The sequence below is a fragment of the Schistocerca americana genome, chromosome 4 (assembly GCF_021461395.2).
Source record: "Schistocerca americana isolate TAMUIC-IGC-003095 chromosome 4, iqSchAmer2.1, whole genome shotgun sequence".
Lineage (NCBI taxonomy): Eukaryota > Metazoa > Arthropoda > Insecta > Orthoptera > Acrididae > Schistocerca > Schistocerca americana.
This window is the reverse complement of record NC_060122.1, coordinates 825,367,348-825,387,588: the sequence shown is the minus strand read 5'-3', so window position 1 is coordinate 825,387,588 and position 20,241 is coordinate 825,367,348. Positions and strand designations below refer to the sequence as shown.

The 20,241-nt window shown below is 41.2% G+C and overlaps 1 protein-coding gene across 1 annotated transcript in view; it reads right to left on the bottom strand.

Annotated features, from left to right (window-relative positions):
* The window catches only part of LOC124613834 (dynein regulatory complex subunit 7), a 346,600-nt gene that overhangs the window by 228,047 nt on the left and 98,312 nt on the right, over positions 1-20,241 (bottom strand). Inside the window, exons 5-6 of the mRNA XM_047142556.1 lie at positions 18,474-18,692; positions 7,421-7,595 (exon numbers count right to left, since the gene is read on the bottom strand). Of these exons, the coding sequence (XP_046998512.1) occupies positions 7,421-7,595; positions 18,474-18,692 (394 nt within the window). The remainder of the gene's footprint in view (positions 1-7,420; positions 7,596-18,473; positions 18,693-20,241) is intronic.

Genomic DNA, 20,241 nt, shown 5'->3' with positions numbered 1-20,241 from the left:
AAGGTAATGTTCAGGCAGCTTCTCAAACATTTGACCACAAGTAACATATTATCAAGAAGGGTTCTGATATCGAGAAGGCTATTTACACCTACAGTGAAAATGTACTTAATTCATTAAATAACAAGTTACTAGCAGCAGGTATTTTCTGTGATTTGTCAAAGGCATTCGATTGTGTGAACCACTACATCCCTTTAAATAAATTAGAATTCTATGGTGTCACGGGCAGTGCTGCAAAATGGTTCACATCATACCTCGCTAACAGGAAACAAAAGGTGTCAGTGCAAGGGACTAGTGAATTAAGTCATCAGTCATCATCAGAATGGGAAGAAATTACATGTGATGTCCCTCAAGGATCCATTTTAGGGCCACTGCTTTTCCTTGTGTACATTAATGATCTCTCATCAGTTACACTGCCAGAAGCAGAGTTCGTTTTGTTTGCAGATGACACAAGTATTGCAATAAATAGTATGTCAAGTGTAGTTCTAGAAAGATCTGCTAATGATATTTTCATGTGTATTAATAAATGGTTTAAAGCCAACTCACTGACATTAAACTTGGCAAGGACTCACTATATGCAATTCAGAACCTGTAAGAGGTTTCCACCCAGCATATGCATAAAGTATGAAGAAGAGCAGATAGAAGAGGTTGACAGCCTTAAATTCCTGGGATTACAACTTGATAATAAATTCAGTTGCGAGTAGCATGCCACACAACTGCAGAAAAATGCCTTAACAAATCTGTATTTGCAATTCGAGTGTTAGCAGACATAGGCAACATAAAAATGAAAAAGCTCGCATACTTTGCCTACTTTCATTCCATAATGTCATATGGCATAATATTTTGGGGTAACTCTTCAAGTCAAACAAAAGTTTTCAGAGTCCAAAAGTGTGTAACACATATTATTTGTAGAGTAAATTCACAGACGTCCTGTAGAAACCTCTTCAAAGAACTGGGTATACTAACTACTGCCTCTCAGTATATTTAATCCTTAATGAAGTTCGTCCTAAATAATATATCTCTTTTTCCAACAAACAGCTCAGATCATACATACAATACTAGGAACAAAAATGATCTGCACAAGGACTTAAAAGCACTTACTTTAGTTCAAAAAGGGGTCCACTACTCTGGAATACTCATCTTCAATAACTTGCCAGCAAACATAAAAAATTTAGTTACAAATACAGATCAGTTTAAAAGGATCCTGAAAGACTTTCTAGTGGCCAACTTCTTCTGCTCCATTCACAAATGATGTATTGTATATATATTCATACTATTCTACTCCATTGACGAATTATTTAATAGAAACAAATGATGTACTGTATATATATTCATACTATTAGTATTGTTATTTCAGCTTTTATAAGAAAATAAAAAAAAAATTGACATGTTCCATCTCCACAGCATGGATCTATGGAACGAAAAACTAATCTAATCTAATCAGATGGCCAAACTTAGCTCTGCATACACCAGGGATCACACAAATTGTAATTCTATCCGTGACAGCAAAGGACTTGGAAGAGCAGTTGAACAGAATGGGCAATGTCTTGAAAGGAGGATATAAGATGAACATCAACAAAAGCAAAATGAGGATAATGGAATGTAGTTGAATTAAGTCCAGTGATGCTGAGGGGCCGGCCGGGGTGGCCGAGCAGTTCTAGGCGCTACAGTCTGGAACCGCGCGACCGCTATGGTCGCAGGTTCGAATCCTGCCTCGGGCACGGATGTGTGTGATTTCCTTAGGTTAGTTAGGTTTAAGTAGTTCTAAGTTCTAGGGGACTGATGACCACAGCCGTTAAGTCCCATGGTGCTCAGAGCCATTTGATGCTGAGGGAGTTAGATTAGGAAATGAGACACTTAAAGCAGTAAATGAGTTTTGCTATTTGGGGAGCAAAATATGGTCAAAGTAGAGAGGATATAAAATGTAGACTGGCAATGGCAAGGAAAGCGTTCCTGAAGAAGAGAAATTTGTTAACATCGAGTATAGATTTAAGTGTCAGGAAGTCGTTTCTGAAAGTATTTGTATGGAGTGTAGCCATGTAAGGAAATGAAACATGGACAATAAATAGTTTGGACAAAAAGAGAATAGAAGCTTTCAAAATGTGGTACTACAGAAGAATGCTGAAGATTAGATGGGTAGATCACATAACTATTGAGGAGGTATGGAATAGAATTGGTGAGAAGAGAAATTTGTGGTACAACTTGACTAGAAGAAGAAATCGGTTGGTAGGACATGTTCTGAACCATCGCGGCATCACCAATTTAGTATTGGAGGGCAGCATGGAGGGAAGACCACAACAACAACAACACCAGGGATCAAGCCTTGCAACTGTTTCTCGCCTCATATCACTCGCACACATGAGACGGACCATCGCCGGTGGAATTGCTTCACGGCCGCTGCCATTACACACTGCTCCTCCTGCTCCACCCTCCTCAGCATCTGGCGCCAGAGGAAGGCCACAAGTATTGCTGCACACCACATGATATTGTTTTTTATAGGGTTTTTAGCAGCAGCAGATGGTAGGCACGAGGCAAGATCATCTGTCGACTTGGCGCTTGCATGTATCTCCTTTCAACCCAGATGGCTTGCAGCGCCACCATCAAAATCATCTTCACCTCTGTCACGTACACTATGATCTATCAGTCTCTCTTCCCCCAGATTCAAGGGTCCAGAGGACAGCGTGACCACAGCAGCCACCAGAGGGTGTTCTGACGACACTGTGGGATGACCCCAAGGAGACAGAGCTTTCACTTCCTCTGCCTCCTGGACCCACCCACACCAAAGCAGTTGCTTCCTTCTTTATCTGGTTCATGGCAGCAGGAGGTGGATGCATACCAGTCTGGTCGTTTTCCAGGGGAATATCCACCAGAGCGCAGGCCAGATTGTGTGGTGTGCCCGGAAGATTGGCAACCCCTGCAGCCACAGCTTCTGGCCTGATGTTGAGCCCACACTACTGAATCCCCTACCACGTTCAAAGGTCAAACTCCCTACACAACAACAGTCTGTCACTTTGGGGGGGGGGGGGGGGGGGGAGGAATGTTTTGTCATAACTACTAGCACCAAAAAGTAGAGAAGGCGGTGAGGCGACATCAGCCAATAGCCCGCTCACAAGGACCATGCCACGACATGAGCGACCTCTGCAAGAAGTGAATATAAGCGTCGCTCCTGCCAGCCTCAGCCACACGTTAGTGGACAGTATTCATAAACTATATGCACAGCCTAGCACACAGTGCTTCGAGAATAGTTATTAGTTACCCATATCCACTGCTTGTTTGGACTTTGTCTATAATGAAGAACATTACTGTTTGCATGTCGCCCATTGCTTGCAACACTTGTTCTAAATACAAAGTTAACTATTGTCAATCTGCTTTATTGAAATAAAACTACTAATGTTATCTGGTTGAATTGTTGTATAGCATTCTGAGAACACAGCATCCTTTAGGCACCCTATACGAGACGAGTCCCTGAGTTGTGAGCAGAGCTTTTCTCTTCTTTTCCTGTTTCTGTACCACACACCAGCTGCTTATTCTATTTTCTAGAAGATAGTTGAACCCATGGTGCAATGCCAATGAAGTGAAACATAGATCAGTGTTGCAACAGTATTGCATGGTTGAGGCTTTTTTGTCTTTACATCATATGACACTGGCTTAAAGCAGCTCAGCATAGCACTGGTATTCCACAGAGGAAAGGTGATTGTTGGCATGATGTCTTCACTATAGCACTCTACGTCTCTTGCATATAGTGAACATGATAGCAGAAAACTCACCTAAGATAACTTTCAGAATCAGTGTAAGGGAAATGTATTAGGTATTAGGAATTTATCATGAGGAAGAATTATAGTGTTGAGTGGTATTGAGGTACACTAGCTGCAGCTAGGAAAGTGCCTGTGGCTAAATACATAACTGGGACCACAGCACTCTTGAAGCATGATACACTGGATTTCTCTGGATGACACAACGTTTAAGATTTAAATGATAGTTCTTCAGTTCTTACAGGCATTATAATTTGGCTGCAGTGCCTCTACCATGAATTACTTACTTTTTGTGAATATTTCAGGTTAAGCACTTCTTCCCAACATGTTTGTTTATATCTTACATGTATGAAATCATTTAGCAATGCCAGGAGTTGAATTATATAAAGTTTTGCATTCATACAAAAAGTCTGCACAGAACTCTTTCATACAAAAATTTTGCACAGAACAATAAAGGAGGCAGTTTGCTGTAGTTAAAGCATGTAATTAGGTAATATTTTAAAGGAACTTCTAAGTGGAATTTCTGTTTTCAGGTAACATGTGATGGTGTAATGTGTGCAGTAGAAACACAGTGTGTTTAATTTAGTCTGGTAGGAAAGCACTGATGTTGATCATTTTGAGAAGTGTGATCACTTGTTTAAGATAAATGATATATGTTTTTAAGGTTAAGTATGATAGTAAATGAGAAAGAGTGGGTACATATACTTATGATGTCATAGGATGTCTCTCAAATCTCTTTACAAGTGGTTTAACATTGCTCCTAAACTGACAAGTGAATGTCATGGACTGTTAGGTGTTTTGTCAACTAGAGACTCAGTGGGACAGCATAGAAAATGTCGCAGAAAGCAGTCAGTAGACTATGAAAACTGGACCGGAACACGAATGTTTTGTTGGACAAAAGTAACCACACAGTCAAATGTAGTAACATATATGAGATACACTATTGTACAAGTCAAAAGACTTACCCATAGTTTTCCAAATGAACCAGTGACTAGAACTATACAAACTATAGTGAGACTTGTCATTTCTAATTGTATCTGAGTGCCTCTTCTAGCTAAGACTCTTCGGAGCAGCACCAAGCTAAATTCAGGGACCAAATTTCTCCAAATAGTGGTCCGCCCCGGTAGCTGAGTGGTCAGCGTGACAGACTGTCAATCCTAAGGGCCCGGGTTCGATTCCCGGCTGGGTCGGAAATTTTCTCCGCTCAGGGACTGGGTGTTGTGTTGTCCTAATCACCATCATTTCATCCCCATCGACGCGCAGGTCGCCGAAGTGGCGTCAAATCGAAAGACCTGCACCAGGCGAACGGTCTACCCGACGGGAGGCCCTAGCCACACGACATTTCCATTTTTTCCAAATAGTGGAGGTATTCTGTGGCACACAGTGTCACCAAGGAAATTCAGAACACAGTTTTCCAATTACCTTCCACAAGGCATATAACTAACAACAGACACAAGCTGCAGAAGCACTGTATGTTACATTAACATCTTGTAACAAATAGCTGATAAAGCACTGTGCCAACCAGAGGTGCATTGCTTCACCAGCAGACAACCAAATAAATAGTCACCAGTGCATTATATATACATTCCAACTGTACAATCAGGCAGAGGTTCGAGCCGGTGACTGTAACCAGTACCTGCTGTGCTGCTGGATCACTCCAGCATCTGCTGGTCAGCTGTTGTCACTATCAACCCACTACCTGTATGCTGAAATCCTCTGCTTGGTGCGCAATGCCACCCCACTTCTACACTGCCCAGCACTAAAAGCTTCACCAGTCAGCATCAGCCACTTCAGTGGGGACCATGACTGCCAGCAGCTGACTCAGCATGCGGCCTATCAGCAGCGATGAGCCACCAATCTGCCACCCAGCCAAAGTGACGAAGTGCAGCTTCTGTCCACCACAGGCTGTGAGACTGACAACTGACTGCAGCCATCGAAAACGGACATCGTAAGTCAACACCAGGTTGCACCACTCAGTGATGACATGCCCCTGTAACTGCTATAGCTTTTTGGACAAACAAAAAGTTTACATGCACTTCACCTGTCTTGCTGCAGCCACCTTCACCTCCAACAGACCCCTGTACCCCTTGCCAACCCATCCAATCCACAGTGCCGAGGACCGAGAGTTGAACACCATCCTGACAACTAGAAGAATTGCTCTTCCACCCCACTGTACATCCAAATGCTACAGTCCTGTCTCTTAAAATGACAAAGTTACATATCAAATGCGAACATCCACTAGCCTCACTGGAAATGGCTGGTAACTGGCCCCTAATGTTCTCTAAGGATACCCACACTTGATTACGAGTAGGCACTCCCTGCTCCTGTACATCACACTAAAATGATCACATTATATCAGGCTTAGCAGTCCTGTGGAGAAAATAAAATAGTGTGATGAGTTGCCAAGGAGAAAGGTCTAGGAGCCTGAAATGTTTTCTGTGAAGTGGTTCAAAACTGGACACACAGATGCTGTGTACTCATGCAGGCCAGCAGTATCAGCACTTGACAGTGCTTTTTTGTGGTCCTCTGTTTCGCCAGCAGGTCAAGTCATGCAATATCCAAACTTGTGGGGCATCTGGATGTGACTGTGGCCAGCTGTTAAGGTTGCATTGTCACAGTTCTGGATGAAAACATCTGATCACCACACAAGGGGATGACCACATTGTTCGCTAAGAACATCATAGCTCCTTCACATTTGCATCTGCCATCTGAGAACAAGTAACAGATTCCTTGCAACATTTTGTGTCATACCACACCATTGCTTGTAGTCTAGCAGAAGTTAGACTAGAGGACTACTGATCCATGTGTATGGTGCCATTAATACTACAACACAAACAAATGTGCCTGTAGTGGTGCAACCAATCAGGAAGTAAGGACTGCTGGTGAGTGGCACTGTGTTGTGTTTATTGAAAAATCACACTTCTGTACTAACACAGATGACAATCGTCAGCGAATATGGCCGTGAAATGGGGAAGGTCCAACTGTTCCCACATTGTGGAGAGGCACAATGGTGTTACTCCTGGCATCACAGTGTGAGAAGTCATCAGGTATGACTTCTGTAACAACTGATACTCACTAATGGAACTCTGATGGCACAACTATACATTACGGACATCCTGCATCCTCGTGTGACAGTATCATGGAGCCCTTTTGCAACAGAACAATGCTCATTCACACTTGGCATGTGTCTCTATGATTGGTCTATGTGATGTTGAGGTACTCTTGTGACCAGTAAGATCCCCAGATTGTTCCCAATAGAACATGTAAAAGACCAGCTCAGACGGCATCTCTATCTAAGTGTCATTAGCCGAGATATCGAAGACCATTTACAAAAACTGTGGACCAGCTTGCCTCAGAAGAGGGTTCAATGGCTTTGTCACCTTTTACAACTGAATCAGTGTATGCTACCAGACTAGATGTGGTGCAATATCCTATTGGTGATAAGAGGGCTCATTCTGCCAAGTTCTTTATAAGTTTCACTTGATTTTGTTATCATTGGAATAACATAACATAACGTTTCAATCTGTGAAGTTTTATTTCATTTATGACTCCTCTTCTGAGTGCTTCACTTTTTTTTGCCTGGCAACATATTTCAAAACAGCAATTTCAGTTAGTTAACATAAATCATAATGAAACTTCCAGTAAAAGGACAATACAAGATAAATTTTTACCTGGACGAGGTATCTCAATCCTCTGTACCCAAGAAGGAGCAATATCTAGATGTTTTTCCTGCATGATATGTTGAGGATCACCCTCCGTTTCACCAGTTTCTTTCCGTGTGAACCAAGGCTCGCCAACAAAAATATGTGCCCAGCATTCATTGTCATTCAGTTCAAACTGCAAATTCTTCATTAGGACAACACAAATTACATTTATATAGAGAATAATAAGGAACAAAACATCTGAAATACAGAAAACCAGGAAAAAGAATCTATATTAATAAATAAACAGGAAAATCATGAACGGGCGTGGTATCCACACAAATTAAATTCTGTAACTGAATCTCAATTTTATATTTTCAGTAATATCAGAAATTCTTAAATGGAAACAGCAAACAAGAAGTTTGGGCAAGGAGTCACTCAAATGTAGATTAGGTAAACACTAGTTTTCTCTCCCTCCCCATCTCTCTCTCTCTCTCTCTCTCTCTCTCTCTCTCTCTCACACACACACACACACACACACACACACACACACAGAGCAGATTCAAGATTCACTGAATGACATCTTCATGTATGAATCCTGTGGCAAGAACATTCTTTTGTTCTTTGTTATGAAACACCAACACTTACTCCCAAGTTTGTTTCACTTCATCCTTCTCAGCCCCATAAAAAAATCTGTCCATATCAAAGACATTTATGAAATACAGTACCTACATTCTGATAGCTGTACCAGTGCCACATCAAATATTAGCTCCACTACAACCTTGGCACTGATGGATATCTTGTCCACAAACGAAGCAGGCGTTGCCAAATCTTAAGAATAGATAATATCCAGCTCAGCTAGTCCTTAAACAGATATCCTATGCAGTTTATTCTAGTCACTGGAAATTGGCTACTGTATCACACTAGTCTTATTTATTGGATTCTTGGAAAACATTTTGTGCTTTTAATATCTGTCATAATGCCATGGAGTGAGTGATACCATACTCGGAGTCGTACTCCAAATCCATGTAGTGACATTCAGTCACAATATCCTAGTCCTTTTTGTGCCCCTCCTACTTCTTATTCCCCTATTGATCTGTGGGTGACCCAGCTGAACAACCTAGCTGATTAATATTCTTACAAATACCATTTAGTTGTATAGATACAAACTCTACTATCTGGCTGCTTAGCCCCAACAGAAATTGAAACACATCAAATGGGAGTGACAATACATAGTGGAGCATGGAAGAGGGAGGGAAAGCAGTGAGTTGTATGACTCCCCCACGATGTATCGATTTGGCTTCATGGTATGTCTTCATTGCACACTTTGCCACATCTGCAATGCCACCTGCTGGTCTTTTTGCACAGCAGAGAGGTGGTGTGGAGCTGGTGAGTTGAGTTCATAATGAACACTGCTCAAGAGCAGACCTCGCCTTCTTCCAGGTGCAGCCTTGTGTTTATCTTACCCACTGCCCTAAGATGGACGTCTGTTGTGTAAGCAATTTCCCATATTCGTTCAGTGGTCTAGCCACATGGGGAGCAGGCACGGTGCATTTCTGTGTTTTCAGCAGGGCAGTTAGAGCAAACTGCTGGAAGTGGATAGTTTCAGTTCCCCTGGTACTGCAGGAAGCTGGTTCCGTCAATTGACTGTGGGTAAGCAAACTATGTTGAGGGTTGCAATGGACCAAGTCTGGTCCAGTGTAATGCAGGAAATTTTGCACATTAACAGAAGTGTCTGGCAATGGAATAGAGGGCCACAAGTATGAATATTTGGTGTTTTGTCAGCCGCTCCTGTTCAACCTAAATTGAATATGTCTTTTGTGACAGTGCCTTGTACATAACTTCTGATTATTTTGTGCCACAAGAGTAAGGTTTGAATGTCCAGTGATCCCTTGGAAAGTCCAGTAACTGTACATTGTAGTAAACTTCTAGATGGCCTATGTCAGTTTTGTGCATTTACCTGTGATTAATTCAACTGTTACATGCAAGGGTAAATTACATTCACTTATGCAACATCTTAAATCAAGTGTAATATTATTTTCTGTTATTTAATATCATTTGAATGAGTTCTTCATATTTGGCACCAAATTTATTTTGGATGGGATTGATTGCACACAGAGATAAGTCAGGTAGCCACTGTATTGTTTATCAGGGCCACTCTGTTTGCAGTTAACGAATATTGGTCACCTGTGAGTGATTCTTTAGTTTTTCTTGTTTGTTGCATGGTGACATGTTTGACTCAGGGGCCGTGTTCACTGTGTTGTGCTGTGCTTCTCTGCCACATTAATGATGCTTGTTTGCAATTCGTTCCCTGTCTTGTTGATTTGTTTTTTATCTTAAATAGCTCATGTGATAACCTGATCTTTCGTGTAATTGTATTGGTGTAATTGGCTGTGGTATCCTGGCCATTATTGGTTGTTAATGTGCAACCTTAGTGTGTTGTAGATGTATGCTGTATCTGCCTGGCCTTTTTAACCATATGGCGATAACAACATATTGTTGTACTATCAAAGTATTTGACTGCACTTTCAGGGTGGTTGTCTGCCCAAATGCCCAGTTATTTTAATATCTTTTAAATTCTTGTTGGTTGGGTGCCCCAGAATTTTTTACAGTTAATTACTACTGCTTAAAGGGAGAGTTTTGGATCTTATTATTACTGCCATTTTGGTGTAATGTGTTGTCACTCAACAAGATTAATTACCTTGTAAATTGGAACCTGTTTTTTTTATTATTACTATTATTAGATTACTGAAAAGTACTGAAGTTATTAAACATTGGTCTCTCTATGTTTTATTAAGTACTGATTTGCATGAGAGTTGCTTGTCTAAGTCAGTTTTGTAACTTAAGTTGATTTGAATGTTATTTACTCTGATCAGTAAAGGTAAGTGTGTGCGACTATGTATGTTGCTATCCTTGTACATTTACCTTGCTCAGCCCTCCACTGTACAGCCATTGTGTTGCTCCTTGTATCACTCCTTTTCATTATTTAAATTAATCTGTAGCATGTCAAGCAGGTTATGGATGGGGGAAGAGGAAACAATGTTGCCTGGCAGAATGTGCATGGACTAGAGATGGCAGACACTTTCCTATACACCAACATTCCTCATATCCGTGGTCTTACTGCTATTGAACACTACCTCTCCCAATTTCCCTCAGACTGTAGATCAACTAACTCATTCTACATACACCTTACACACAACTACTTCTCCTCTGAAGGTAAGGTGTACAAACAAATCCACAGCACAGCCGTGGGCACCTGCCCGCATGGCACCCTCTTATTCCAATCCATTTATGAGCCATTTAGAGGAAACCTTCCTAGCCTCCCAAAACTCCAAACCCTTGATCCACTTCAGGTTCATTGATGATATCTTCATGATATGGACTCAGGGCCAGAACACCCTATCCTCATTCCTTCACAACCTCAACACCTTCCCTCCCATCCACTTTACTTGGTCCTTCTCAATGCAGCATGCCACTTTCCTGGACATTGAACTCCTACTCTTTGAGTCCTCTATTCACACACCTATTACCAACCACCAACATAGTAACTGCATTTCAACAGTTCCCCCATCCCTTCCACACCAAAAACTCCCTCCCATACAGCCTAGTCACCTGGGGACGGTGTACCTACAGTGATGGCAGCTCCCTTACCCAGTATGCTGAAGGTCTTACACAGGCCTTCACAAACAGGCACTATCCCCCAGACCTAGTCTGCAAACAGATTTCCCATGGTATGTCAACCCCCTCCCCCCAATCCACCCACCCCTCCTTTCTCCCTTTGTCACCCAGTACCACCCTGGACTGGAACAACTGAACCACATCCTTTGACGAGCTTTGATTATCTATTATCATGCTCTGATATGAGGGACATCCTACCCAAGTTCCTTCCCACCCATCCTAAAGTGGTGTTCTGCCACCCACCCAACCTGCAGATTCCTTGACTTGCGCCATAGGGTGGTGGGGTTTCGGGTTCTGCTGAATAGATCAGGAGTTCACTACACTCAGCCGGCAGCCATACGGGTAGCGGCGGCTGTGTTGCGTGAACTGGGTGGTTTTTTAGATTAGAAGGCCCCGGGAAAGTACGGGGTGGGCTGCAATCTCAGAGGGTGCATGGCAAATAGAGGACATGCTTGGATCAAGGAACAGTCGGAATTGTAGTTGTAAATTGTTGCAGTTGTGCTGGGAAGGTCCCTGAGCTTCAAGCGCTAATAGAAAGCACAGAAGCTGACATCGTTATAGGTACATAAATCTGGCTAAAGCCTGAAATAAGTTCTGCAGAAATTTTTATGAAGTCTCAGAGGGTGTTCAAGAAAGATAGATTAGGCAGAATTGGTGGTGGAGTGTTTGTGTCTGCCAGTAGTGGTTTATCTTGTAGTGAAATCGAAGTAGATACTCCGTGCGAATTGGTATGGTTGGAGGTTATACTTAACAGCCGAACTAAGTTAATAATTGGCTCCTTCTACTGACCCCCAGACTCTGATGATATAGTTGGTGAACAGTTCAGAGAAAATTTGAGTCTCGTAACAAATAAATACCCCACTCATATGGTTATAGTTGGTGGGGACTTCAACCTTCTCTCGATATGTTGGCAAAAATACTTGTTGAAAACCAGTGGTAGGCAGAAAACATCTCCCGAGATTGTCCTAAATGCTTTCTCCGAAAATTATTTTGAGCAGTTAGTCCACGAACCCACGCGAATTGTAAATGGTTGCGAAAACACACGTGACCTCTTAGCCACAAACAATCCAGGGCTAATAGAGAGCATCATGACTGATAAAGGTATTAGTGATCACAAGGTCGTTGTAGCTAGGCTCAATACCGTTTCTTCCAAATCCACCAGAAACAAATGCAAAATAATTTTATTTAAAAAAGCAGATAAAGTGTCACTAGAAGCCTTCCTAAGAGACAATCTCCATTCCTTTCGAACTGGCTATGCAAATATCGACGAGATGTGGCTCAAATTCAAAGATATAGTAGCAACAGCAATTGAGAGATTCATACCTCATAAATTGGTAAGAGATGGAACTGATCCCCCATTGTACACAAAACAGGTCCGAACGCTGTTGCACAGGCAACAGAAAAAGCATGCGAAGTTCAGAAGAACGCGAAATCCCGAAGATTGGCTAAAATTTACAGATGTGCAAAATTTGGCAAGAACTTCAATGCGAGATGCCTTTATTAGGTTCCACAACGAAACATTGTCTCGAAATTTGGTAGAAAATCCGAAGAAATTATGGTCGTATGTAAAGTACAAGTGGCAAGACGCAGTCAATACCTTCACTGCACAGTGCCGATGGTACTGTTACCGACGACTGTGCCGCTAAAGCGGAGTTATTGAACGCAGTTTTCCGAAATTCCTTCACCAGGGAAGACAAATGGAATATTCCAGAATCTGAAACATGAACAGCTGCTAGCATGAGTTTCTTAGAAGTAGTTAACTTAGGGGTTGCGAAGCAACTCAAATCGCTTGATACAGGCAAGTCTTCGGGTCCAGATTGTATACCGATTAGGTTCCTTTCAGATTAGGCTGATACAATAGCTCCCTACTTAGCAATCATATACAACCACTCGCTCACCGATAGATCTGTACCTACAGATTGGAAAATTGCGCAGGTCGCACCAGTGTTTAAGAAGGGTAGTAGGAGTAATCCATCGAACTACAGACCTATATCATTGACGTCGGTTTGCAGTAGAGTTTTGGAGCATATACTGTATTCAAACATTATGAATCACCTTGATGGGAACGATCTATTGATACGTAATCAGCATGGTTTCAGAAAACATCGTTCTTGTGCAACGCAGCTAGCTCTTTATTCGCATGAAGTAATGGCCGCTATCGACAGGGGATCTCAGGTTGATTCCGTATTTCTAGATTTCCGGAAAGCTTTTGACACCATTCCTCACAAGCGACTTCTAATCAAGCTGCGGGTCTATGGGGTATCATCTCAGTTGTACTACCGGATTCATGATTTCCTGTCAGGAAGGTCGCAGTTCGTAGTTATAGACGGCAAAACATCGAATAAAACTGAAGCGATATCAGGTGTTCCCCAGGGAATCGTCCTGGGACCTCTGCTGTTCCTAATCTATATAAATGACCTGGGTGACAATCTGAGCAGTTCTCTTAGGTTGTTTGCAGATTATGCTGTAATTTACCATCTAGTAAGGTCATCCAAAGACCAGTATCAGTTGGAAAGCGATTTAGAAAAGATTGCTGTATGGTGTGGCAGGTGGCAGTTGACGCTAAATAACGAAAAGTGTGAGGTGATCCACATGAGTTCCAAAAGAAATCCATTGGAATTCGATTACTCGATAAATAGTACAATTCTCAAGGCTGTCAATTCAACTAAGTACCTGGGTGTAAAAATCACGAACAACTTCAGCTGGAAAGACCACATAGACAATATTGTGGGGAAGGCGAGCCAAAGGTTGCGTTTAATTGGCAGGACACTTAGAAGATGCAACAAGTCCACTAAAGAGACAGCTTACACTACACTCGTTCGTCCTCTGTTAGAATATTGCTGCGCGGTGTGGGATCCTTACCAGGTGGGATTGACAGAGGACATCGAAAGGGTGTAAAAAAGGGCAGCTCGTTTTATATTATCACGTAATAGGGGAGAGAGTGTGGCAGATATGATACGCGGGTTGGGACGGAAGTCATTAAAGCAAAAACGTTTTTCGTCACGGCGAAATCTATTTACGAAATTTCTGTCTCCAACTTTCTCCTCTGAATGCGAAAATATTTTGTTGAGCCCAACCTACATAGGTAGGAATGATCATCAAAATAAAATAAGAGAAATCAGAGCTCGAACAGAAAGATTTAGTTGTTCATTTTTCCTGTGCGCTGTTCGGGAGTGGAATGGTAGAGAGATAGTATGATTGTCGTTCGATGAACCCTCTGCGAAGCACTTAAATGTGAACTGCAGAGTAATCATGTAGATGTAGATGTAGACCTCCACAACATGCTAGCTCATCCCTGTGCCACTCCCAATTCTAACCCCTTGCCACAAGCATCATATCCCTGTGGAAGGCCAGGAGCAAGATCTGCACAATCCACCCACCAGCACTTCCTATTCCATTCCTGTCACATGCTTGTCCTACCCAATCAGAGCTCAGCCCACCTATGAAAGCAGCCATGTTATATACCAGCTCTGCAGCAATCATTGATCAGATTCTTACATTGATATGACTAACAATCAGCTATCCACCAGGATGAACAGCAACACTCAGATTGTGACCATGGGCAAAGTGTTGCACCCTATTGCTCAACACACAGCTGAAAATAACATTCTTGATCTCGATGGTTGCTTCACAGCCTAGATCATCTGGATGCTCCCCTCCACCACCACCTTTTCTGAACTGCACAGATGGGAGTTAACCTTACAACACATTCTCTGCTCCCAAAATAATCTGGCCTCAACCTACAGTAACCTACTGCACCCCCCAACCAACAGTTTCCTCCCCCATCTACCCTACCATCTCCACCCAACTCAGGTCCCCACTGCCCCTGTGCACGGCTTGCTGGCAGTGCACCCAATTATCTTTTCCCCTTCTCCCTTCCTTTCCACTCCCTTCCGTCCCTCACCCACAGCTTAATGATGCTGCACCGGGTAGCCTTGTCTGCCGCCTCTAGTCCCTGAACATTCTGCCAGGCAGCACTGTTTCCTCTACCACCACTTATACCCTGCTATCCTTCCCCGCGCCACTATGGATTGCTGTTCCCGTCTGATGCATTTCAGTTTCAGTCTAGCCTGAGCAGCCAGAGATAGTGCTCATGTGTGTGTGTGTGTGTGTGTGTGTGTGTGTGTGTGTGAGGTGTGCTTGTTTGTGTCCCTGAACATTCCATCAGGCAGCACTGTTTCTTCTTTGAACATCAGTACCCTGTTATCCTTCCCCCTTCCCCAATCCATTACAGATTGTAGCACCCTTTCGACACGTTTCAGTTATGGTCTAGCCTGAGCAGCCAGAGATAGCAGTCATGTGTGTGTGAGGTGTGCCTGCTTGTGTGAATGGTGTGTGTTTCTCTTTCCTGAGGAAAGCTTAATGTGTAACAGTCTTTTCATTGTGCCTGACTGTCACTCAGTGTGTAATCTTTATGGTAAGCTGTAATCTAGTCTTTCCATCATTAATAGTCATAAGCTAATAGTAGTATCCATGTACAGATCACCAAAGGGAAGCATTAACATATTTTTAGAAAAAATGGACATGCTATTGAGTGAATTAAGTAATATTAAATGGCTACACTATGATATTGCAATAGGAGGTGATTTGAATGCTGATTTTGATGTTACTAAATATAAGGGTAGTGTTGCAGATCTGGAAAACTTACTAAGACAATACAATTTACATAATGTTAATAACAGGCCCACAAGAAACAAAGCATGTTTAGATAACATCTTTGTAAACTTCAAGACCACTGAAAACGCATGCGAAGTTGTAGTGTTCCCATTCTCTGAGCATGACTCCGTATCTCTAAATTATGCAAGAAAAATTCCCCTCAATAGGAGCAATGCAAGCAGACCTGTCCCAACAGTTGTGATTACCAGACCTGTAACTGAGGATAAAATTAACACATTTCGTAATTCCCTTGCTGACAGAGACTGGTTTGGCCATTGTTGTGTCGATGGACGTTACACATCAAGTAATGACCTGCCAGCCAAAATAATATTTGATAGATTTTTAAATGCATTCTTGACCCTATTTAACCATAGTATTCCCATAAAGAAAATCAAAATAATGGACAGCAGCCACAAATCCAGATCTCAAAACAGACAAAATATATGGTACACTAAACAGCTGACAGATCTAAAGAAACAAGTTTTGTTACTGTACAACATATACAATAGTATGAAGTCTGACTATGCCAATGCAGCCTATGTGGAATGCAGGAATGAATACAAAAAAGCCATCCTGCAAGCCAAATAACCTACAATGCCAACAGCATATGTAATTCCATCAATAAATGCAAAACCGCTTGGAAAGTAATTAACAGTGCTGCCACAGATACTAAAAAAGACAAAATTAATATCCCCCCTCAAACACTCAATGAGTTTTTTATTAATTCAGTGAAAGAAATAGGAGACGCAATTATCAAACCAGACATTAGTCCATCAGAGTTACTCTCCCAAAATTGGGGTAGACAGTCACTAAATACAAGCGTGCTAACCTTCTCTGAAGTATTGCCTAGATTTGTACAAGGGGTCATAAAACAACTGAAACCATCTGATAGCTTAGATATATATGGCATATCATGCAACCTGCTAAAAAAATGTGTGATTGCATTCTGTACCATTTAACCTACTGCATAAACAAGTGCTTAATTGAGGGATATTTTCCTGATGAGTTAAGACTGTCTAGGATCGTCCCAGTATACAAAAAGGGAGATAAAGACTCTCCATCTCGTTACAGGCCTATTTCAATAGTACCCGCATTCTCCAAGGTAATAGAATGCATCATGTACCAACAATTATCATCTCACTTTGAGAATCTAGGAATAATTAATGCTACACAATACAGGTTTAGGAAGAATCTGTCGACCATTGATGCAATCAACATGGTAGTCAGTTACATCCTCAAAGTTTTTGAGAACAAAGGCTTTGCTCAGGTCTCATTCTGTGACCTAAACAAGGCCTTCGACTGTGTTGAGCACACACCATTACTAGAGAAACTAGAATTCTACGGCATCAAAGGAAACAGTCTCAGACTATTAAAAGCTTATCTCAACAACCGTAAACAGGTAGTTTTTGTTGGTAAGGAAATGTCAAACATAGAAAATGTTAAAGTAGGTGTGCCTCAGGGATCTGTACTGGGCCCCTTCCTGTTTCTGATAATGATCAATGACCTCCCCTCGTTCATTAGATCCACCACTGTATTGTATGCAGATGATACGACTTTTCTTCATAGCAGAAACAATCTTAATGATCTTAAAACCTGTGTTGAAAATACACTCACCCACGCAGCGTATTGGTTCAGAGCAAATGGTTTCCTGCTAAATGAAAATAAAACTCAGCAGATAATCTTCACTCTAAGACAAGCCACTATCTGATGACCCTAGTTCTGTTACATTCCTGGGAGTTTATTTAGACAAAAAGTTATCCTGGGGCCAACATGTAAACTATATTAGTAGTAAGCTATCTAGAGAAATTTATTTATTAAGACAACTCAGAAATTGTGTACCTGAAACATACATCAGATCATCTTATTTTGCATTTTTCCAAAGTATAATATCCTATGGCATTATCTTGTGGGGTAGCTGTAGTCATATGCATGACATCCTATTATTGCAGAAGAAAGCCATTAGGATAATTACAAATTCTTCACATAAGGCTCACTGCAAACCCTTATTTACTAAACAAAAAATTATGACGGTAATAAACCTCTATATATACAATGTCTTAATCTTTACGAAGAAGAACCTACAATATGTGAAACGTAGAGAAAATGTACATTGTTACAACACAAGAAGCATCAAACACATATACACGCCTTACCACAGACTATCAAAATCAATCAATAGCTATGAAGTCACAGGGCACAAACTATTTAATAAGCTGCCAAATGCTATACAGGATCTTCCTGAACATACATTCAAAGAAAGACTGCATGAATGGTTTATTGCCCACCCGTTCTATGATATCAATGAATTCTTCAACTGTAAAATGCAGTAATCCAACAGATGAGCCACTGTACATTTATTGTAATATAAGCTAAAATATTTCAGTAGTCAATACCTTATCACACTGTACTATAAATTGTAACTTCATTTGACATTGTCAATTGCTGTAATGGCCTAAAGACAATAAAATCTTTTATTATTATTATTATTATTATTATTATTAACCTGGACTTTCCATTGTTTAAATCTTAATGGAAAATCTTCTAATAAAGCAAGGGAACTGCTGCAATAATAGCACTTATTCCATAGTGTAATAAAAGCATAAAACATAACTGGAAATATAATTTTTATATAAACTCCAACTGGGCACATCAATTAATGCATGCTTGATTTGGGTACAGAATACGAACTCTTCTATGACTATACTTAGCCAGCTAACACTGAGTTTGTAGAACAACATTGTACACGTACTTTGCAACCTTCTGAACAGTCCTGCAAATTGACCCAGTAATTTGTATCATTCCAAATACTTTCAATTCCCAAGTAATGTGGGTCATCAACTTGATACCTATTACCAGTAGGTGGTTCTATAAAAAATGGTTCTGTTACTTCTTTATTTGGTGGCAGCACAAGAATCCAGCTATGCAGACGTAATCCATGTAACTCATCTGGTGGCGGACGCTCAAATTCCTAGAAGATAAATTACCAAAAACATCTTATAGCAGACTCATATAATAAATGGTAACTTTGAAAAACTTCAGAAATATGGGTAATTAAGTATAGGAACTGAAGTCATTATAAATCTACAGAAACAGAGTCCTCCTCACTTCTTGACAGTATGAGAGAACTTGGGATTGGAATACTGGCACTACAGGCAACAAGATTCAAGGACAAAAGCACGATGGAATCAGAGGGATAAGTAATTCTGAAAGGGAAACCCAGCATTGGGGGGCCAAAGCAACCTTTTATGTTTGGCACAGCCTTTGTAGCAGATAATAGATACCTGGATAGTATCACTGCGTGGAAGGGTATAAACGAGATGCGGTCATATCTGACAATGAAAATAGGAAACAAAACCTACACAGTAGTAAGTGCACATGCACCAACAAATCATAAGAACTAAAAAAAAAGCAGGAACTGAACATTTTTGGTCCACTCTGGATAAGGTAGAGACAGATGTGGACAAAAGAGGTGTCACTATTTTGCTAGGAGACTTTAACACGCAAATAGGCACGGAAAGGAAGTTTAGAGATCCTGTGGGAGATTATCCAGCACACAATAGAACAAACAAGAATGGTGAGAGACTAGTGGACCTATGTAGGAGACACAAGATGAGAACAATGACCACCCATTACAAAGTTAAGACAAGTAAGAAAACAATGTGGGTCAGTCCTGGAAATGAGGAAAAACAGCTAGACCACGTAGCAATCCGTGACAAGAATCACAGAGATTATGAACACAAAAGTGAGGAAAAATAGCAGGATAGAATCAGATCACTACCTTGTTGAAATGAAATGCAGATGGATACCCAACAGAGAAAGGAAATGTAGGAGCATAAACACTAGCAGAATCGACCCAGATCTGAAAAAACACAGAGCAGAGTATGCAAAGAGAATGGCAGTTCAGAGTGATTGGAAGAGAGTGAGAGATACGATGGAAGAAGAGGCAGTGCAACTGGCTACTAACAACAAGAAAAGGAAACATGAGTGGTGGACGGATGAATGTGAGAATGCAGTCGAGACCAGGAGGAAACCATGGATAAAATGGCAATCCTGTAAAAACCAAGGAGACTGATCGAACTTCCAAAATGTGAGAAAAATTGCTAGCAAAATGATAAGAAATGCCAAGAGAAATAGACGGAATGAGAAACTAGAAGAAGCAAACAGTCTGCAAAGAAACACAAAATCATGAGTCGTCTTCAGAGAAATGCTGAGCAGAATTTAAGGCTTCAAGGCAAAAGAACCCTTCATAATATGACAAGATGGCACAATAAAAATTTGCGAGAAAGAGGTGTGTGAGAAAATGACTAGGTATTTCAGGGATTTGCTGAATTCAGAAGAACTGACAGTAAAGCTGACACACTTATGCTGTAGAGACGAAAGTCAGGATAGTCTAGACAATTCACCCACCAGGACAGAAGTCGCAGAGGCAATTAAAAACTTCAAAAACAACAGGGCATCAGGCAATGATGGTATCTGTGCTGAAGAGATCAAGTGGGGTGGGTCTGAAATAGAAACAA